Genomic DNA, 23165 nt, shown 5'->3' with positions numbered 1-23165 from the left:
GGATGTGAAGGCAAAAGGTGAGTTGGTTCTGTCTGCAGTAACAGACCATTACTTCAAGCAATACACATAATTACATAACGTAATGTGGAAATAAAATTGCATGAGTTACCAAAGGCTAGTACTTTCAAATAAAATGAGGATATCTATTCCTATTCCTTTCAAGTGAACTCGTTATAAAAGTTATAATGAAGAAGCAGACGTAGTTGACTCATGCTGCTTGCTTTGTTATTTTATATATTCAGAGACTTATATTTCTTGTAATAGCTGTTCAGAGATAATTACGGATGGGCTGTGCACACAGGTTTTAATCTTTTTCAATTCTTTTGGTAATCTAGGTGACATTCAAGGCTTTGTGGACCTGGGTGACGGCACACCAAGCGAACAAAAGGGTGTTTTGGCGGACCATGGCATGATAGTGCTTTTTCAGCCATATACTGGTAAGCTCCAGCTTTGGAAATTATATTTGGAAAGCCGAGTTATGACTAACAAATTTTTTTGTTCATTTTACATTTACTTCTTTTTTAGGCAACTGGACGCAAATCCTGGGCAACATTTGCTGCTAAAGGGAATGTCAAAGCACGGACTCTTGCAAAAATTATTTTGGAGACGACTATTCTTGCGGAGCAAGCTGGCTTGTACGTAGACACAGTAACCTGCGACGGTGCCACCAGGAACCGAAGTATGTGGCGGCACTTTAAGATACAAGGTACGCTTAATGTGTTATTATGTAGTGTCTGAATTGTGATAAACATGTTTTTTTATACAGTGTAATTTAATTGTTTTCTCAAGCATGAAGAAAGAAAACTGATTGTTATTATTTCTTTCTTCACAGCCTCTACTGGTCGCATCAAATGCAGCACACAGCACCCTGTTGACCCAAGCAGGCAGCTCTTCTTCATATCTGACTTCCCACACTTACTTAAGAACGTCAGGAACGGCTTTGTGGGAAAAGGTTATATAACTCCCTCTGGCAATGTTCACAGCGGAGTAATTGAAGCAGCCTGGAAAGCAGATTGCGATGACGTTACGTTAAAGGTAATGCCACATATCACTAGAGCCCACATGAAGCCTAGCAGCTTCGAAAAGATGAGGGTTGGCCTCGCCTTCCAGCTCTTTGGCGACGAAGTTGTAAAGGGATTGTTTCTGCGCAGGAAGTATATTGATTCTAAGTGCAAGACAGTACAGCCAACCGTAGAGTTTGTTAACCTCTGTAACCGGCTTATTCGTGTCATGACATCCAGAATCAGCAGTAAGGCACTGAAGCCTGGCAGTGCTAATGCATTGTTCCTGGAGGAGTTCCTAGCTTACCTAGACCAGTGGGAAAATGAAGCAAAACCACTTGGAGGGGGGTTCCTTACCGACAACACTGCTGTTGGGTTAAGGGTCACGATTAAGAGCACTCTTGGTTTGTTAAGCTACCTCTGCTCCTCTGTGGGGTTCAAGTACTTGTTAACTTCCCACTTGAGCCAAGACAAGTTGGAAAACCTCTTTGGGATAATTAGGCAATCATCAGGATGCAATGATCATCCAACCATATCACAGTTCTTGGTGAGTGTCAACGCACTATCTTTTTATAACTTGGCAAGGCCACCAAGAGGGGGCAATTGCTCGCCAGCAGTTGTAAAATCGTTGCTGGGCGCTGCTGACACACCTTTATCGGGCACATGCTCTCTAGACGTGCTAGATAACTTGTTTGACAGTGGCAACGTTGATGATGTCGAGGAATTGCTACTTCCCACACATTCGGAAGAAGACCATGCAGGGTACTGCGAGAAAAGGAGCAACAGTGCTTTGACGTACTATGTTGCAGGGTATGTGGCACGCAAAGTTGTGGGCAAAAGCTCATGTCCGAGCTGCGCAGCTCAGCTATGCGTACCTCAGAATGAGGCCAGCAGGGATGGAAACTCATACTTCACGTGTCATTTTGACAATGGCGGCCTTATTTACCCAAGCGATGCACTGGGCAAGACTGTACAAACTATGGAAGATGCGTTCACTTCCTTTTTCAGCAAGAATGAGCTGCACGAACACAGTCTGCAAAACTTTGCTGCAGAGTTGCAAGCATTGACATTACCAGACTTGGGATGCACTGAGCATGGAAAGACAACTCGAGCAACCGTGCTTAAGTTCTACGTTTTGACGAGATTCAGATTTTTCGTGAAAGGGCTTAATAGAAAGAGGGAGGAACAAAGACAGCGGCAGAAACTTCTCAAGCTACGTCACTGCCAGTAGTGAGAAACGGCGTGTAAAGTTGCCTTTGTGTTCAAGCTCCATGTCTTTGAACAATGTTCACCTGTCCTTGTGTGCTGGCGTAATGCATGAAGTTGTGCAGCATTGTGTGTATCTTTGTATAGTTCTCAGATACCCGTGTGTGCCAAATAATCCCATTAGTTCTGTTGCATTGTAGTTATCTTTACATGATGTTCATTTGTTCTTTTATGCCTGAATGATTCAGGAAGTTATGTTAAATTGTGTTTATAATTTGTACGATGTTCAACTGCCGTTGTGTGCTGAAATACACCATGAACATTGTTGAATTGTATTATTTATTAGCCAGGCCCAATGATTACAAAGCTGCACGCCGAGCGCTTACGTTCGAAACCTAGTGACATCAGAGAGTTTTAGCATCTCGTTACTGTGTTTAGGTTGCCGTTTACCGTGTTTGCAGGAGTTGACTGCACATCGCGAGAGTTACCGCGAACGCCAACTTACCGGCACAGGCTTCACCGTCGCCAGCGGCTTCCGGTAACACGGTAACGATTCAAATACACTCGCAAGCACAGTTTAACGTAGTCAAATATCAACCGTATGCTCAGGCGACAGGCAAGAGCTTATTTAATGTGGGACGGTGATTGTGCACAATGGAAAGTTCCGCTGCTACCGGCTGAAACCACCGCAGAGATAACCGCGCGATCAGCTCGGGCCGGACCAACACGCGCACTCCCGCACGGCAGCACAATGATTACAAAGCTGCATGCCGAGCGCATACGTTCGAAACCTAGTGACATCGTTTAACGTAGTCAAATATCAACCGTATGCTCAGGCGACAGGCAAGAGCTTATTTAATGTGGGACGGAGATTGCGCACAATGGAAAGTTCCGCCGCTACCGGCTGAAACCACCGCGGCGAAGGTAACCACAGAACAGGTAACCGCGCAATCTGCTCGGGCCGGACGAGCGCGCAGCACACTCCCGCACGGCAGTGCCCCTAGCGGCAGCCGGCCGCGTACATCGCTCCCGGCGCCCGTCTGGAGCCCGGCCTTGGCACACTAGCCAGTATATTCTAGGCACTATACTTAAAAGTAACGACACTGATGCATGCCGGCAGCCATTTTGGTGCCTATTGCCAGTGTGGCCAGCTTTATGCACCCAACTGCGGCCGACCCTGACGGGCGGAATTGGTCTGGGCACCGCGTGGCTACCAGGACAGCTGTGTTTACTTTTCGAGCATTTTGAGACAGTGCACCGGTGTGGCAGGGTCAGGCTCGGTTACGCCTATGTAGCTCATTTAGTGGCTCTAGGTTACACTAGAGCCACCAAATAAGGTACGCTTTTCTAGTGGCTGTAGGTTACGGTAGGCCACTGTCGTTCTTTCCCAGCAGGAAGCGAAGGCTTCCTGCTGGGAAAGAAGGCTTCCTGCTTCCTGCTGGGCTGTTTCAACCCACCTTCCAGCCAGGTTGAAACAGCCCAGTGCAGAGCAGCATGGCATCGCTACTCTGTCTGGGGCTTCAACCCTCACCCTCAATGAGTCATACAGCCACACTGCGCTCTGAAAATCCCGATTTATCGAAGAATGCGCGCATGCGGCAACACAGGGGCACCAAAATGTCTGCGCCCAAGGGTCTTCTGGGGCAAGCAAATGTCACGTGATGCAGTTCGACCAATGGCCGCTGTCGCCGTCAGTGCCTATACTCTGAAACCCGATGTAGTGCCTGGCTCTAGGTGCGCCCAGCCCAAAACCATCTCTCAACAGGCTGATGCATTTCCTCCGCAAGAACCTTCCACCAGTAAATAGTGCTCTGCCAACGCAAGGGGAAGCTCCCCGTATGGGGAAGCCCTGGACATGGTTGCACATTTTGGGCAGCACATGGTGCGAGCACGGCTCTGTTGCTCAGTTCGTGGAAGCTGCAACACTGCAGGGCACTGCCCCCATGGAATGCACAGGGTGGCCGCCTATGCGTGCATTCAACACACTGGCACCTTCTTCACTCACTGCACACTTGTGGCCAGTGAGGTCCGGGAGCTCATTGGAGCACAGACAGGGAACCCAATGGCCAGACCTAAACCAGGGCTTCGACGGCCACTGCAGGAGGCTTTTACCCTCCACCTCTCAATATGTAACCATGGTTGGTTACAGCTTATGTATGGGGGCTCGAGGTACGCGGTGTCACCAATGAATAATGCATACATGAGGTGTCCCATGTGGGGCTGGGTCCAAAAGCAGTGAACAACAAGTTCAGTGCTTATAGGCCAACTGCACTCAAATTTCACCTCGACTAAATTTATTTTTAACTCTTTCGCTACCGTCTTTCAATTTGACCAATTTTTAGGGGTCCAGGAAATAATTTTTTTCCTGCTAAAAAAATTGGTTAGGCACTAATTACAGCAACACAAAATGTAGATTATTTAATGGCCTTTCCAATAACACCAGTTTTTAAAATGTTCTTATATATCATAGTTGTGAAAAAAAAATATCAATCAAAATTTTTCTCAAGTTGTCGAAAAAAAGTGATAAAAAAGGAGTTGTGTATATAAAACCACCGGTAGTAGAAAAAAATTAGAACATACATTTTGTAGGGAAACATTTCAAAAACACACCCTAGAAGAAATGTCGACTTGCGCAGAACCGTTTGTCAGATATAGAAAAAAATATTAGCACGCACAGTACTCGTGTCATGCGGTGAAGCCCAACCTCTAATTAAAAATGTGCAATTTTGGGTGGTTCCAGGGTTGCCACTGGTGGCTACTTTTCGCCAAATTGGCGACTTTGAAAGGCCCGTGGTGAGGTAAAATCATGAAAGGCGACATGGCGAATTTCTGGCGATTTTCGGCTCAGGATTCTCCTCCTCATCCGCTTCCCCTTTCTCCATCTGTCTTGGCGGCAGTGCAAAGCTTTGCCGTCGGGCCGGACCGAGAAAGCGGCGTTCGAAGGGCTGTTTGTCTCATTTCGCCCGAGGCGTGCGCATGTCTAGGCGGGGCACGGGGGTAGGCATCGGGGGGCGGAAAGCGGGACGTACGCAGCTGTTATGGCTCCAGTTAAAATTTTTCGCCGCCGCGGCTGGGGCACTGCGCAGGTAGCTAACTTTCAGCGTGCTTTTGGGTACTTATCCCTCCAAGCGCAGCCACCACTTATTTTTTTGTATTTGCAAAATAACGATCACATGCTACGTCGGTGGAAAAGTCTCTTCGTCGGCTAAGCCATATATAGCCTACTGTATAACGCTATGGCTGAAGGTAAAGGTGGCGCCTCGGCGTGGTTATTTTAATGTTTATTATTATTATTATTATTATTATTAATTAAGCTTTTCCTGCAACTGTTGCTACGTTTCCCCACACCCCGCTGTACTAGCCTTCTCAGTCACAAAGAAAAATTTACACCATCTTCCCGCGAGGGGAACCATGGGGTAGATGCAACGCATCGGGGGTTGCCGTTACGTTTCCGTTATGCTAGCGTGTGGATTGCTGTTGTTGTGTGTCTTATTTACGCAGCATGTTCACCCCCGATGCGTCGCATCTACCCCATGGTTCCCCTCGCGGGAAGATGTTGTAAATTTTTAACCGAGCGCAAGCTGCGCGCTAACGCACAGCTGGCACGGCGACGGGAGCGAGCGCAGCCGAGCGCAAGCTGCGCGCTGACCGCGCTGACGCACAGATGGCGCTGTGGTGAGAGCGGCGGAGCGCGCAGCTGCCGCGGCGAGGAGAATGGGGGAGGGATTCGGACTACGCCGCGACAACGACGCGGGACAAGGCGAGTTAAAGAGATGGGTTGCATCTAAAAAAGTTAGAGGCTTTGGTTAAAGCAATTAAGGAACTTTAGATATTGATGATAACTGATTATGATGATTAGTGGCTCTTCCTTTGAATCGAGGCGTCGGTTGTCAGCGACCGACTTGCCTGTCTTATTACGTTTACCTGCCCTACTCCCGCTAACCTAATAGATTTGCTTCCTCCCTCGCATCTCCCCTCTTCCCTGTTTTAAACTCATCGCTCCCACCCCCCTTTTACTCCGCCTGTGTACCCACCCCTTTCCTACTTTTCCTCCACCACCACTCCAGTCGCCTCTTTGTCACCTATATGGCGTTGAAGTTGATGTTCCCCCTCGCCCCAAATTCCAAAGCCTCTGCCAGCGCAGTCGGTGTTGGCCAGCGTTGTTTCCCTCTCACCCCGCGGTGGCCGTATCTCTGTGCAGCTCCTGACAATATTGTCTATAGTTTCCCGATCAGTGCCGCAGCATGCACATGTTTCATCCTGCTGCCTGTAGCTACCCGTGTATGCCCAGGTTCTCAGGCACCCTGCCCGTGCCTCGAAGAGCAATGCACTTCCTCTCGTATTGCCATAGAATCCCTCCTTCTTAATTTCCTGTTTCTCTGCCTTATAAGTCTCCAGGGTTTTTTTTTTTTTTTGCTTCCATTCTCTGTTCCCATTTTGCCGTCTCTGCTGCCTTTACCTGTTTTTACTTTTGTGTAAACCTCACTTTCCCCTGCCAACTTTCCGTACCGCTTGGTCAGCTAGCTGTCTGGTCCTCCGTCTCTACCGCGTGTCCTCAAATACAGGTACTTAAACACCCTCGCGACCCATTTTTCGTCCTCTATGTCACGAAGTCGCTCCTAAAACTTTATCTTGCTCTGTGCCTCCCTCACCTCGAAAGACAACCAGCCCATATCCCCCTGTACCGCTTCATTTGTAGTTTTGCTGTGGACCCCTAGGGCCAATCTGCCTACCGCCCTCTGATTTACCTCCAGGCCCGCTTGGATCTCTGGTTTCATGCACAGAACCGAATTTGCGAAAGTTAATCCTGGTACCATGACCCCTTTCCAGACTCCCCTTACCACCGCGTATTTGCTGTATCCCCAGAGGGCTCTATGCTTCATTATAGCCGCGTTCCGTCTTCCTTTCGTCTTAATGTGAGCCTCATGCACGTGCGTGTAATCTTCGCTGTCGTTCAGCCATACTCCTAAATATTTATACTCTTTCACCAATGGTATTTCTACTTGTTGCACTGCTACTGTATTGTGCTCCGCACCGTCATTAAAGACGATGATTAGAGTGTACTAGAAGTTTACCATGATAACTGCGCCAGCCTTTCGGCGCCATCTAACTAGTCGAAGAACCAGGAAATTTGAAGCACACGATGCGACTGGCGTTGAAAAACGTCAATATAATGTAAGTGTTTCGAACAGTGCTGATTTTTAAGGGATTATACAAAATTATAAGCTTTTATTTTTAGGTTCTACCGCAGATATCAAGTGTGGCGACATGTTTGGCGAAATCTTAAGAAAAAATGGCTAGTTTGGCGACTTCTTGCTCGCCGTCAGGCGACATTCACTCCAAACTCAGTGGCAACCCTGGGTGGTTCCCTGGAATAAATCTGGCGGTTTGACATTATCAGAGGCACCAATTTGCTCCCACATAACATAAAAACATCTTGTCAATGACTGACTTTGCATTTACAGCGAGCACAATATTTGGGACAAGCACGCGATGCGGAAAAAAAAAAAACATGCATGAAGTTGAAAACGGAACGCCGTGGTTGATGCTTGTTGACGTTCACGGTCAGTTATCTCTCAAAACATAAAGCTGAGCTTTATTATCATCTTCTCACTCGCAATTGTAGCCTTGCTCGCAAAACTGATGTACGATGAGCTAGAATCGTGCCCTGCGATCTTTGGCCGAGTAGCAGTTGCGCGATGAAAAAGATCAGCTCAACGAGCCTCCTCTATTGCAGCGTTACCTAACTGTTTTCAAATGAAACAGTACAAAAACTTATCGGAGACTTCGTCCGAAAAGACAGTTCAACTAAGCAGCAACATTAGACATCCGGATAGACCCTCGCATGGAAACGAAACTGGAAGGCGAACAGCTGGCAGTGTAAGGCCGGTTTGAGCGCTGTCCTCGGCGAAACAGATATCTGGCGACTGGGTGTAATCTTTTGACTTGCATCTGAAGTTCTTATCGCAGAAATCGGGTTAGGGTGGGGGGAAATCAGAAGCGGCGTGCTTTGTTCGAGGATCAGTCGCAGTCGCTCCAGGCGCCATGGCAGGTAGCCTTGAAGCTGGGTAACTGCGTAGTAGCGCTAAATATGAATTTTGCGATGCAGAAACGAAACTGAAACTGTTGTAAACTGTTCGTGAATGGTCCTGGGGTAAGTAGAACTACCACAGAACTTATAACAACGTGCACAAAGGCAATAAAACTGCCTAAAATCAAAGTAGCTTTGCAACCAGGCACTGCTTGACATTTTCAGCCGATTTCTGGGATGATTACTGTCAGAGCACGAACCCAACGATTGAAAATTGTTTGCTTGTTCGCCATTCACACCTTGATAGCAAAAAACAAATGCTGGTGCAGAGTAATTACAAGTGGCACGCATTCTTCATTGGTAGCAGTGACGCGCGATGACCACGCCCCTTTTCCACACTCTGGTGATTCAAAAGCGTGTCAAAAATCACGTTTCCGTTGCAAAAATGAAAACAAAACTAATTTTGAAGGGCCATTTTCTGATCTATCTTCGAACAGCTTTACTTGTTCGAGCAACGCCTGGAACACTATGAAAAGGCGCTCCCCCCCCCCAAAAAAAAAATCGATCAAATTGATCGATTTTGAATAGGCGTGGTAGCGAAAAAGTTAGTGCGTAGTAAGTTCCCCCAAATCAGCGGGGCGCAAGTCGCAGCCCCGTGAAATGCCTCGCTAATCAGTCGGAAGCATTTAAAAAGGCTCCGCCGCAGACCACGCTGCACCTGCCGTCGGATAGCGTAAACAGCCATGACGTGCCTGTGATGCTCCAGCCGAAGGGGACTTCTTCCTCTGGCCAGCCATGCAGCTTGAGAACTGGTCGAGCTCTGCTACGCACGCTTCACCCATGTGCTGCCCCGTGCGCACGTAGAGCTTGCGCGCAGACTTTCTCTCGAGCTGGTGACCGTTCGGCTGCTTGCAGGACGGCTGCAATGTCGCTGCAATGGCCGCGCTCCCCTCGGTTTCGGTTTCAAAATCACCGATTTTTGCTGGCCGCTTGCAGCGCCCACGCACGTATTTCAACTGTTGTATTTGGCATCTTGCTTTCTATTCAAGCAGACTATGCTTGCAGGACGGCTGCAATGTCGCTGCAATGGCCGCGCTCCCCTCGGTTTCGGTTTCAAAATCACCGATTTTTGCTGGCCGCTTGCAGCGCCCACGCACGTATTTCAACTGTTGTATTTGGCATCTTGCTTTCTATTCAAGCAGACTATACGAAAATAGGGTTTTCAAGAGGCCGAAATTTTGAGTGCAGTTGGCCGTCAAACTTGTCCTCACAACAGTAGGTGCATCAGGCAACGTAAGAGCATGTTAGCTATTATGCTTTAAAAGCAAAGCTTTCTACCTCTACCAGCCAACGATTCGTTCGCGGCGTGCTGGACAATAAACTTCCAACGCGGCAAAGGGAGGGGGGGAGGGGGGAGGGGGGTTCACTCATGGAGCACACTGTAGATGGCGCGACGAATTTACGCAGCGTTCACTGCTCAGAGGTGCCAGCTCGCCGGCGGACGCGTCGCCGGTACGGCTTTGTCGTCTGCTTTAACGACAGTTGTTTTGGGCCTGTTTTGGCACAGATTTGCATCTACTGCACGCTTCCTTCACACGGCTTGATGAACTTGTTCGACAGCACCTCCTGGGTAACCCGGACCCGACAGAATTAAGTTGTACAGCAAACATACGTTAAGGATCGGTTTGCAAGGAGGGAAGACAAAATGTTGAGACCACATACAGACATCTGGCTGCTAGAGAAACGCTACCTTTTGTGCACTGCTTGCCACGAATGGGACTCTCTTCTAACTTGATGAATACCAATCCGGCTGCGTTTTAAGAGGTATTAAAAAAGGCGCAAGGAGAAACTGGTCCTGATAAAGAGCGATTATAAAAGTTCCCTCAGCTTTCTCGCAATTGTCAAACTTACTAAACTGACGGTATAAATGGGAATCACTAAGCTCACATGCCAGATTGTTTCAGTGTCTGCGCTTGTGTCGCGCGGTGGTGTAGCCCCCAGCTAGCACATCAGAATGTCTACCGTATTTTCCGGTGTATAAGTCGCGGTTTTTTTCTGAAATTTTCGTTGGTGCGTCTTATTTACCGGTGCGACCTATGTATGGAATAAATCCGGTTCGCGGTGGCCGCGCGTGGCCAGCGCATGTTGAGACACAGCTCTATGGTGTAAATCAATCCCAAGCCCACCGGTACGGCATTTCTCATAGCCCATATGTCGCTTCAGGACGTTACACCAAAGAATTTGCAGCTTTTTCTAGTGAAAAACAATAATAATTGCCTGCGACAACTGCACGCCACTTTACGCCATGCGTAGTAACTACAGTTCAGAATAAATTCAAAGTGACATCAAACTGGGTTGCAAAAACAAAATGCAGCTTATGAATTATGTCAGAGAGTTACTCTGAAGGAGGTAAACATGCTGCTAATTTTTAAAATGACAGCTTGCAGATAAGTTTTGATTTTCGGGCCCCTTCCGGCCGCGTCACTTCTGTCCGCCATGACACCTTTATTGCGCTGATTTACGACAGCACGCAAGAGACGTGCGATGTTTGGAGAGGTGGCCAAATGGGTCGCCGACTCCTGGGACTCCATTTCTACAAAAACCAGTTGTAGCCGGGTTGATAATGGCCGGAGTAAACTGGTCCGCGAGTGGTAACGATGTTGGCGAAGAAGACATCAGAGAGTCGGAGGACGACAGTGATGCGCTGGTGGAACTCCCACTGAAGATGCTGAATTATTTGTTAGCGAGTCTGAGGAAAAAGACTTCGATGGTTTTGCCTAAATGCCGTCTGTAAGTACATGCCATCTGTGTGTACCAATAAACCATTTTTGAGAAGTTCTGTCTAGACTTTGGATGTTATATGCCCGTGTCTAGCCCTCCTTACAGGGGGATGCGTTAATAGGCGGCCGCCGCCGCAACCAGGTACTTTTCCCACACTTTTTAACGATCTGATTCACTGTGAGTTTACCTAATTAACCAGTGCGTTTTATATAGCGGTGCGTCTTATACACCAGTGCGACTTATATTCGCTTTTTTTCAGAAAAACTGTCATTTTGAGGGGGGTGCGACTTATACAAAGGTGCGACTTATAGACCGGAAAATACGGTAGGTTCCGCTGTCTCACCCTTCGAAAGACTCCTCTCGGTTTTCTTTCTGCCGATGCACGGCCGGGCTAAGGCGGCAGCGTCCACCGCTCTAGCCCAGCCGTGGCCGACGCTGTTGCGTTCGGGACGCCGCACCCGCGAATTCCAAGCAACGGCTGGCAGAATCTCTCGTTTCACTCTTTGTAGAGCCATGTGTGTGAATTCAAGTGACATCGCATAGGCAATTATTGTGGGTGTCGTATAAAGCTCTGCTTTCCTACCACCTTCACAGCCTGGATCGGAACCAATTTTTTTTTAAGCATTTTCTAATCAAAAGCTGCCACTGTCTTAGCATTCAAGAACCGGCAGCACTAGCTACCACTTTGTTCCAATAATTTTCCAAGCAAAATTGTCATTTGAGCTCAAGCTGCATCCAAAGATCAGATTAGCTGCTGCACTTACTATCTGGTTAGTTGCCAGTCAAACGAAGTGGAACCAGCAAAAAGGACACAGGACAAAAGGAGAAGGCGCATCGACAACAGCACTAAACCTAAGTACATTATTAACCAATTAGCCCAGCAATTTACTCTCCAGTCAAATGAATGCTCCCTTGTGACTCTGCTGCTTGCTTCCAACACAACCTGACAGACACCAAAGTAAAGCTGAAATACTTTACGCAGACGGCCCAAGACTGCACACAATGATGTCCACAAGTACACACTGCTTTAGCTGAAGTCATGCCCTCAGGAGGCATTTGTGTACACTCATGCGCAGTCAAAGCAGCTTACTGCCTAGTGATGCAGTGGCATGGCTGGCAGCCTACACAATTTACAGAAGATTCCCAACACTGCCAGCAGAACTACTTTGGTGCTAGGTGCTCGTACAGCGTCTTGTGACAGCCCAGGCTGCTAAGCAGGAGAGGACACTTACATTTCAGGGTAGGCAATGCCCTTTTCATGATAGCCGTAATCTCTGTAGGCTTTGCAGGCCAGGATTAGGCTCTCGGTGCCGCCAGACGCCATCTGCAGGCAAGGCCAGCAATCACATCTCCTGCCACGGATGGGTGAAGCCTGGCTGTAGCACAATCGAAGCTTGCCACAGTCTCTGTTGTCACAGCCGTCATGAACATTGACCACAAATACCACACGTCTGCACAAATAGGAGCGGAAGAGACTGCCACTTGTCACACCCAATGAAATGGCCCAGACAGACTTTGCCACAAAGGAGTCACACTGATGCGTCGTTGCCCTAAGCTCTCTTGGCTCCCATGTCTGCTCCATAGGCAAGAAGAGCTCAACTTTTTTGTACCTCCTCCCTCCCGCTGCATGCAAAAGCATCAGCAATCTAGGGCTGCAGAACTCATTGACAATACAACAGCAACTATCTTGTGCAGGTCGCTGATGGACCTCCTGCATGTAATTGGACTGCATGCCTACCTGAGGACTCGAAAACTTGTCAGTTTCGAGACTCTCTGCTTTTTGCAGCCCCACTCTCTTTTGCTATCCTCTCTCTCTTCCCCTATCTTTAAACCTCCTCTCATATGCCGCATGGCAAAAACAAGAAGCACAAAAAAAAAAATACAGCAGCCGTCTCTCTAGTGTCACACAATCACCTTGCACTGCCACTACTCATTCGTACACGTACACGCAGGCAATCTGAAAACCAAAGCATGACAACTGATTACAAACAATGCAGCTGTTCGCCACAACTCGGTTACAGCATACAGTGGGCGACAGTGGTGTTATCAGCGGTGCGCTCGCACCCCGCCGAGACAAGGGAGCACTGCTGGCTTCGCTGGAGCCTGGCACACTGTCCAGGCCAGCTGGAGGGCATGTGGTGGGCTTTTTAACTGCTAAATGCGGCCACCACATAGCACACTGCCATGAAGTTGGCTCGCAATTTCAATTCCAGAACGAAGATTGTTCAGTACAGCCCATAATTGGCAAATTTTACCTCGTTGTTAAAGTTACATTGAACACATAGGTCTGTATGGGGACTTTCAAGGGGAATTACAGTTCGCTCCTTTACGTCCACTCTTACGTTACAGGTCTTATTATAATGAGGTTTAACTGTAGTCGCAAGCCTGCCTTGCCCAGAAAGAGCTGCTTTTACTATTCTGTGCACAATAGTATTTTGCAGTCTTGTGGCTGGTGATCCTTGAAAGGTGGAAGCAAGGAACTTTGAACGACAACTTCAACTGCTGCACCCTCCGCAAAATGTCCTCCTACCGAAGGACCACACAAGAGGAATGGCCCAGCCTGTCATTTTGTTACGCGTTCAGGTAGTTACGCATATGCATGAGCAACTCAAACCACCGGCGAGATTAGTTCCTTGGGACGTGCAGAGCCTCCACAAACAAATGCTGCACCTGCCCAGTGAGGGGAAATGTCCCCTCTGGAGCACAGCAAAAGGACAACGTTGGCTGCACAGCGGACGCTACAACAAAGGCAAATCGATGGCACCTCGAAAGCTACAAAAACTGATCCATGCGTCAGCACCTACACAGAATGCTCTTTGGTGTTCAAAAGGTGGACCTTGGCGAACCCCCACAGGTTTAGCATGCCTGTTCCTCCCCTATGGCGTCGCCCCATCCTCTTGGAAACCATTCTCAGCAATTCCACCACCATGAACAGCAAGTGCAGGACAGAAGGATGTAGACCTTTTCAAACAACTGACACCAGCGGCACAGCCTGTGCATGCCAGCATTACTGAGCGCAAAGCAAAGCTTGGTTAGAGTTAAGGCGGAGCGTAAGTGCACAAACATTACTGTGTCCGTTCATTAAAAGTTTACGGTGAATTGGCTTCCATGAAAGTGAATGAAGAAACCCAAGGTAAAAACTCGCTTGGCCATTCACTGCAGCCATAGTCACCCTACTAACAATTGTTTCAAGTACCTGCCCTGGAAGAGTCATCGCTGATGTCACGAAACATGAGTCAGCGGGAAAATTTTGCCTTAAGCTGTTTGGTGCCGGACAAGTGCTGGGGGCACAAAAAGACACCAAATCTTTCGAATAAAACAAACTTTGTCTGCATGGCCCTTTTAAAGAGAAAGTTTATTATTTCGCATAAATGTTTCAAGGCAGAATGCCTCTGAATTCATTATTTAAAATAACTACTAACAACTGCGAAAGAGGAAGCACAAACTTAATGGATGAAAAAAATGGCAGCCCTGTCGTGAAAGACTTTTGTTGATGAAGAGGTCTCGTGTGCCTCACACTACCACATACTTCTTCACAGAATTTAACGTTTGGATGAGGTGGCATTCCATGCTGTACTTACCTTGCGCACTCAGTCTGTCTTTATTGCGCAAGTGAAGCACTGCTTCACGCTAAGAACAATTAAAATCCATTGTCGCAAGCAAGGCTAATATGAGCGTTATCTCAGCAGACAACCCAGGATGCTGACTAAATCAGGACGAGCATCGCCTCCTCTCACCCACTTCTATGCACGACAACCATTGTCGCCATTACTCCGCACACTGATTCTGATTGTGGCGCTTAACGCGCCGCCGCAACGCAGGCGATGAGGCGTGGCGTAGTGGAGGGCTCCGGATTAATTTTGACCGCCTGGGCATCTTTAACATGCGCCGAAATCTCGTACACACGGGCGTTTTCACTTTTCACCTCCATCAGAAAAGCGGTAGCTGGGAATCGCACCCGCAGTGTCCTTGGGCCCTGCAGCCGCACAACTTGGCTGTAGCCACTGAGCCACCAATACGGCAAGTGCTGTGAAATGAGAGATGGCCACCTTGTGCACGCACAGCTGATAGCATCGCGAACACTTTGTGCTCACACTTTCTACACTTGAGCCACAATAACGCATTACAAGGACAGTCTCACAAGTACGCCGAAACAAAAGATTTAGGGATGGTAAATACACGGAGCAGGGTGCTTAAGGTCAGTCGCATAACGCAAGCCTCAAAGGCAATGGCACACCTGATTGGACATATTGCGCTGCCACTCGGCACTGACGTATGAAATTTGAATGTGGCAGCATCAGTCTGACGGAAGCAGCTCTTTTGCCAGAAAGCTGCATAAAAAAACAAACATACTGACAGGAAGATCTAAGATTAATCAGCGGAAATCAGCCCCAGTCTGCAACTTTGCATGAACATGTTACACACACATGAGGCACACTTAGGGTTAAAGGGACACTGAAGGCAACCAGCAAGTTGGACACAAACAAAAGTCTGACCTTTTCATAGACATATTAGCATTGATTCAGTGCTGAAAGATGCCTTGATTGCTGAGAAATCGCTAATCAAATGCTCATCAAACGTGACGTAGACAGCGATTGCTGCCGCTGTTTGCGTCATGATAAACCGAAAGCAAGCGAGGCAGCGGTGATGTATAGCAGTACAGAAGCAACTGAATGCAAAGCTACCACGTACCGAGCAGTTTGGTCAGTTTCAGTAAGATCAGTCGTTCTTTCCTGAACTTCCACGTCCTTCGCAGCTCCGGACCACTGAGCAAAATGTTTCTTCATGGGACCCGTGATCAGTAATGACACTTTGTTGAAGAAAAACATTGTCCTTTTGAGGCCCCGTCAGAGGTGGAACAGGGTCCATAGGTTTGGGAGCAGAACTGGGAGCAGGCAAAAGTGCCTTTTGTAGTAGGCTTGGAGCAGCCAGAATTGCTATTTGGAGGAGATGTAACACCATTTCACAGCCTTATGGTGCCTCCCTAATCTCCGTACAGGCCGCTGTGCAAGTACCCTGCGAAGTACGTAATCTCTCTACTATTCTCAGGTGCTCTGCCATGCACTAGAACCTACTATAAACCAGGAACACAGTTCTTGTACTACGTCTGGAGGTTTACAAAATGCGGAGTCATCTACCTTCGGCCCCAGCGAGTTGGTTGCATTATTACCGTTGGAAGGCCAAACCTCACACGGCGAGTCAAAAGACATCAAATAACAGGACTTGCTTCGAGACCAGCAAACAGCAGTGTTTATGTGACCCCACGGCAGCACTCCGCAAAACAAGGTGTTCGCTTGCATTTTTTCTATCGAACAGCGGTTTCAGTGAGTGCAAAGCAGAACATAGCTTTTTCTTCACCCGTCACAGGGATGCAAGAGTCTGCGAACTTACTCCGCAGACAACGTACTTAAAATAGAGCTTGTCAGAAGGCCCTATTAATATTGGACCATCAACCACTAAGCAAATAAATGTGACCCCAAAGTTGTATTGAATTTAATTTAATTGAAGTTTATTTGTTCTTTTCTGAATACAGAAAAACGGGGAAGGGAGAGGGGGGGGGGGGGGGGGCAAAAGGCAACCTTCCGTTTAGCAGGGATTCAGTTCCAGTTTCTAATTCCTTTCCATTTCAAGTTCACGGGCGAAAAAGAGTAGATACCTCAAAGCAAAGGTGCACCGAATTAACAAGTGAGGGCAAAGTGTCCAAGACCCTGTTTGTTCAATACATGCAGTACAGTGTACTAGAATTGGGAAGTGTGTCGTCCGCGGGGCCGAACAATGGGAGCGGAGGGGTCACTGCCGCGATGAAAATCGCGGCGGGCTGCTACTGCGGCTACAGCAGCTCCGGCGGCCGGCCTAACGATACGTTGCAGTGGCGCTCGCATGTTTTGTTGTAGGTGCGTAGTGGATGAAATTTCTACCCATTTCTTACACCTACGGCGAAGAATGTGCTCGTCGTGAGCTGGTGCAGCGGCGACGTGAACCAGTGAGATGGCGGAACGACGGCGGGACAAGCGCGACCGCACGTTTTTTGTGCCCAACTGCAACAGCGGCTATCGGTCGTGCAAAGAAGCGCGGTCGCTGTTTTGTGTTCCGGCTGACGTCGATAAACGTGAAGCTTGGTCCCGGCTTATTAAAAGAGCCGACAGAGACCTCAACGACGCAAGTGCGGTTTGCGATCTGCACTTTGAGGCCCACTTCATTGAGCGGACTTTCAAAACAACTATTAGTGGTAAAGTTGTTGAAATCGCACGCGATTGTCCGCAGCTAGAAAAAGATGCCTTGCCGACCATCTTCCCTTGGGCCTCAAGCTACATCTCAAAACGGCTCCCAAAAAAAGAGGAAAGACCGAAGTATCTGCGACCAGGTGCTTCCTGTAAAAATGGTTTGTCCCCTGTAAAAATGGTTTGGAAATACAGCACGCAACTTGGTCCCGCAGTTGTTTATTACTCTGTGCCTCCGCGATCGTATCGCTAATCTTGTTAGACCTTCGCCCCGTTGTCACTGCGCTTTTAATCGGAAGATAGGAGCCCCCTCGGATCATTCTTTAAAGTGTCCGAAAATTGCGCCCATTAGATAAGCTGTCTTCGAATATCAGAAGTAGAGCGGATGCAGTCGCCTTGTGCTTGATAGGTTTTTGCTACTTCGGGCATCGCCCGATTGCGCTACAACGGATCTGACCCCACAGGCTAGAATACGCATGCTGCTATGTCCTCAATGAAGGTAACACAATCTAGGGGCTAAGATAATACAAAATCCCCCGGGGGATGTTCATTGAGGTGACGTTCCTGAAAACGACTAAGGGTGAAGTTGAGATCCCCCGAGACTGACCGCAACAAAAGCGCCCAGCATCATATCCGATTCTCGCAGCGACATTATAAAAGCACCATAAAAATGGGGAAAATGCCGACTATCTGTGAACAGAATGCTTACCGCACGCGAGCGTGACATCTTTTTTCTTTCTTCCGAGGAACAGTCTTAAGGCAAGAGTCAAAAGAACTTGCGGCTTCCCAACGGCGTGCGCCGTTGCGAAGCAGACGAAATTTCCCCGCCACCGCGGACTAGCGAAGCGGGCAGTCTCAGCGGTGACTGCTCCGCATGCCGTGAGATGGCACTGTATGTAAGAGGGATGCCGTTGAGAGCTGGTTGGGAGAGGAGGGTATCATCGCCGAGGCGACCCGTTTTGCGCCCGCGCACGACACACTTCCCAATTCTAGTACACGTACATGCAGCAACGCAAAGTTGCGGGAAGCAAAGCTAGGATCGCCAACAATGTGCGACTAAATTGATGCTAACCTCAAATAAACTATGTTTCATGCAAATATTATTCCATTTGTGATGAGGCACAAAAACATTTTACTTTTGGCCATTTTTCATTCGAGTGTGGCACAGCAGCAGACACCAGCAAACACAACCATGCAAATGCAACACACAAAATTTCAAACAGATGGCGTGTCGTGCCTGCTGCCTTATGGTTAATCAAAAGCCAGATTCAATAGCTTCTCATACTTTTCATGAAACCAAAACCATTAACTCACTGATGAAACCGAGAACACGATGTTTCAACCAAGTTTTCGGGCGCTGAGCATCATGGCAGTCGTTTCACGTAGACGTGGGTCGCTATACATTTTTTAAAATTTTCAGTGCCAGATAGATGAAAATTAGCAGCGTTGATGAGCTTCAATGCTGATTTCAAATATATGTAATTGGTTTTAACATAGATTTATTTGTTCATGAAATACAATGTTTTAAAATTTATTTATTGAGGCAGTCCTGACCGGGGTTTAAAGCAATTTCACTTGATCAAACTCAATGATTTTTATGGCTATAATAAAAAGGTCTGGTCTGCCAGGCTATGCTATTTTTACCCATTTTGAAGACTTTTGCAATGCATGAAGGAGGTGAACATTTAATATCAACAATTTGTAAAATTGTCTAATTTTTACTAATTTTTGCAAATAGGTGCGCATAGACAGAGTAATAAAAAAAGCATCACCTGCTAGATTAATTCAATACAAATTAAATTATACCAGTCTTGCTATCCTAGCTCAAGGGTAAGCTAAGGAAACATCCCGTAAGGAAGAGCGCGATCTCACAAAATAAAGTGCAGAGGTGCAGGTGGACTTAAATAATTTGGCGATCCATGCCAGAGTGATACAAACAGCCTCACCTGCTAGATCTATTTATTGCAAATGAAATGATACCAGTCTCATCATCCTAGGTCAAAAGCCAGATAATGAAACACTCCGTAAGGCAGGGCATGATGTCTTAAAATAAGATAGAGAAAAATGCATCTCTAGTTTCTAACTCTTGCTTCAGCATTGCCACAATATAAAAAGCACCGTGTCACTCTGTTCCTCAAGGGGAAAAGAAGAATGCGACCGTACCACAAAAATAATCGGAAAAGCTCTATAAAAACCTTTGCAAACGGCGCTGGAAAACTACACTTTTTGCTGAACTTCACAAACGGTACTTGCTACTTTGCACTAGCTTCCTTCAACGTCTATGCAAACTAAAGAAAAGCACCAACATTTTGTGCTGCCAACTTTTTTTTTTTTCGCAAATAAGACCGAAGCACAACAGCTAACTAAATCTGGACGTTTCCACGCGGCGCTTCTTGGACCAGATTCATACGTAACAGGCAACTCCCGGCACCGCCGTTTACGGCGTTTTGTCTTTTTTTTTTTTTTTTTTGTGCGCTTTCAGCACGTAAAGAGTCGAGGTAAAGGTCTCCAAGCATTGCGGCACCAAGCAAAAAGACATTGTGACAGAATCGCGATCACTAACGGCAGCGAAAACACACCCGAATTGAAAATACTGCGGCGGTGTACGCGCGCCTGCAAACACAAAACGAAAAAAAAAAAAAAAAAAATGGCGGCTCAACCGCACGGGCCAAACAGAGACGCGGAAAGGGGGCCTCAAGCGCGCGTGCTCCTGCCAATCAGCGGCTCGTGAACGATCTTCGCTAAATCGGCGGTAACGCTCGTTCTCCTCATGGGACGCCATTTTGAGATAGCGCAAAATGCGCAAAAAGAAAGCTGCTACAAGGCTAGCCTAAGATGGCCGCCGCCGGCAGTCTGCTTCAAGTGTAGCGAGCGCGCGAAATTCACGCGTTCTTGGCCCGATTCTCAGCGTTTTGCGGCTCCCGCTGCGTTTACAAAGCCGATTTTAAGATCTTTCCTACCAAATTCAGCGGTGAAACTTTTAGAATAGGTGCTTGAAAGTACAGTCCACGCTTGTTACAACGGACCGTCTTAATCCGGAAAAAAACGTCCGCTGTAGCCGAAGTATGCAGTATCCGACCAGGGTTGGGGGTGGAGGGCAGAGCTCTTCGATGTAGGCAGTTGCGAAACTCCGCATCAAAAAACGGCCCGCGCCTGGACCGGGACGCTCTCTCCGGCCATCAACAGATAGAGGTCATGACGGCACAGCCAAAAGTCACGTGATAAAGACATTGTCATCACTTCCTGGGCCGTGGACCTTTTTTTTTTTGTTTTTACTTTTATCACGAAGGCACTGCGCATCAACGATACTGCGCACAGCACCGAGAAGCTATGCACTGCGGTAAGGTGTTTTTTTATCACTATTGCGCAAGTGCGCCCTTCTGCAGCGGTGGGTTCGCTTTGGCGTTTTGTTTGATGCCCGAGTTCCTGTCAACGTAGCCGCTGTGAATAGTGCTTACACGATTGTCAAGTGTTGCGTCGAGCTGTTGGTTGATGAACGCGTCGCGTATCCCTGTTCGGCAGTCACTGACTCCACCATAACTCCGTTGTAGTACCAGTACCAGGCCCATAAAAAGTTTGGATGACCGATATCGTACTGCACCAAAACAAAACAAAACAAAAAAAAAAAAGTGTCGTGGCAGGGCGGTGAACTCGAGCATTCGTGTGTGATAGATTCATCAGACCTTGGGTACAGTCTTTGCCAGTAACGTTGCGAGAGGGGGGGGGGTTGTGGGTTCGAACCTCCTCCGAAAGTTTTCCGGGCAGCGCTTAACCGAGAATTCGTGTTCCCTTGGGCAAAACTCCTGCCTTCTGATAGCCCATAACCCCTTCTGAAAAAAAATTATGGCTACGGCCTTGGTCTTTGCTGATGCTTGCTTGCAACTGCGTGCTTTAATTTTTATTGGTCTAAACGAACAGGCACGTGTGGAAGCGAGCCAATCTTTGCTTTCCACAGCACGAAGTCCTAGCTAGGCTAGGTGCAGTGAGGTGCCGAAGACATTGTGGACACTGTGGACGAACGAAAAATGTTTTAATGTTGAGTTCATGCTTTTCAGTACTTGGTTGGGGATTATGAGTGCTTCATTTTAAATCACTCTCTTCCGTGAAGATTGCTGTACTAGCATTCATGCCTAGCACTTGAACTGAATATCTGCATTGGCGAGAAGGAGAGGGCATGAGCAAGCAATTTACCACACACGCGAGTGCTGAGTGGGTCACGTCTTAGATATCTGTCATTGCAGCTATGTAGTTTTTTTCTGTTGTGTCCAACCAATGCACCCAAATAGCCAGTACATGGATTGTGTTTGGCGTCTGCATCCTACAAAACATTCCTCCATTCATGCATCGTATGTCATAAAATTCTTCCGTTAAATGCACACTATACGGTGGCGGAGCTGCCCAAAAGCAGAGCAAACCGTTAGAAAGTTCACCTGGTGCCTTGCGAATTTCATCTGATTGATCGATTGTAGGGTTTAACGCGCCGACGCAATGCAGGTGATGAGGCGCGCCGTAGTGGAGGGCTCCGTATCAATTTTGACCCCCTGGGGATCTTTAACGTCCGTCGTAATCTCGTACTCACGGGCGTTTTTGCTTTTCGCCTCCATCAGAAAAGCGGCCGCCGCGGTCGGATATCGAACCCGCAACCTCGTGCTGAGCAGCGTAACTCTTTAGCCACTGAGCCACCGCGGCGGGTAAGAATTTCATCTACGCCACTTGTGCGCATACTCATTCCTGAAAAGGGGGAATTATATCATAGCCATCAAGTTCTTTCCAAAGAGGATGTAGCTGCGAATTGCACCAGAATTTGCACTTTTCTTGAGCATGGTGTGGCATTGGACGAAGCTTATGCCTGAGGCCGTTCTCGCCTTTCGCAAAGATTGAAATTGCTTTACGAATGTTCAAACCTCTTAAGAGGAGGTTTGAACAAACAGGAGGAAGGAGCTGTAAAAATATGAGCTCTACAAGAACAACCGACGAGAAAGGCAAGCAGCTGGTGTATTGGTCGTCCGTTCTTTTCGTGTAGCGCTCATATTTTTTATTTATTTTGTCAATATCGTAGACCAACTCAACCAAAAACGCGTTTTGAAGAGAACGGTGCTTTAGGAGGGCACTTTAACTTGAAAATATTTCTTTCTATTAAAACCTATTCCAATAAAACAGATTCAAAAGCAGAATTTCATATTCTCACACCGCTGGTGTGGCTGGTCTCTACAAAAACTCCTATAAGAAATAAAACTAGGAGGGTTGCAGGCTTTTAGTTCAGGCATTTTGTTCCTACCTAAGACCGCATTTGTTTAGTGGTAGCAAATATGATTTCATTTTATACCGAGTGCCTATAGCATGGCAGAAAAAAAAGGAAGCAGCAGCAGCAACTCGGACAAGCTGTTTTGATACCACAGAAGTGGCAGGCTTCATCCATCTTGCACAAGAACTGAACCGATGGCTGTTTAATAAGTGGATGCCCTCCCCTGGTTTACTTGGCTTCCTTTGCATTCTGGCTGCCTGTTTGTGGAATTTATCTATGCGTATTCTAATTCCTGTGTGGTGGTAGTGTTGTTCCTCACACAACAATATTGTAGTAATGATGTGCCCTGTCTGACCTTTTGAATAAAGCCAAGGTGTAGGTTGCATACATAGTAGGGCTGGGCTTTGGTTTAAAGTTTTAATCCGATTAACTGGCTAGCTTTAATCTTAATCAATTAATTGGTAGCATTGGTTTTAAAAGAAAAATGACCAAAAATAATATTTTAATAATATCCATACAATAATAATAATAATAAAATGCTTCTCCGCCCTATCAGTTTTAATCGCTGTCATCTCTGAGCATACTTGCATTGTTTTCTGTTGTAACGTCAGGTGGGTTATTTGAACACAAATATGGTCCTCAACATGCACACAATTTCAATGCGGCACTCCTGTTTCGGT

At 47.4% G+C, this 23165-nt stretch overlaps 1 protein-coding gene across 1 annotated transcript in view; it reads right to left on the bottom strand.

Moving 5' to 3' along the window:
* LOC144176362 (sphingosine-1-phosphate lyase-like) overlaps window positions 1-23165 on the bottom strand; it is a 152847-nt gene that overhangs the window by 75212 nt on the left and 54470 nt on the right. The window contains exon 5 of the mRNA XM_077705206.1: window positions 12252-12343. Coding sequence (XP_077561332.1) covers window positions 12252-12343 — 92 coding nt within the window. The remainder of the gene's footprint in view (window positions 1-12251; window positions 12344-23165) is intronic.

The sequence above is a fragment of the Haemaphysalis longicornis genome, unplaced genomic scaffold (assembly GCF_048455015.1).
Source record: "Haemaphysalis longicornis isolate Haplotype H1 unplaced genomic scaffold, Haemaphysalis longicornis Haplotype H1 scaffold_1, whole genome shotgun sequence".
Taxonomy (NCBI): Eukaryota; Metazoa; Arthropoda; class Arachnida; order Ixodida; family Ixodidae; genus Haemaphysalis; species Haemaphysalis longicornis.
This window is presented reverse-complemented; position numbering and strand designations above follow the sequence as displayed.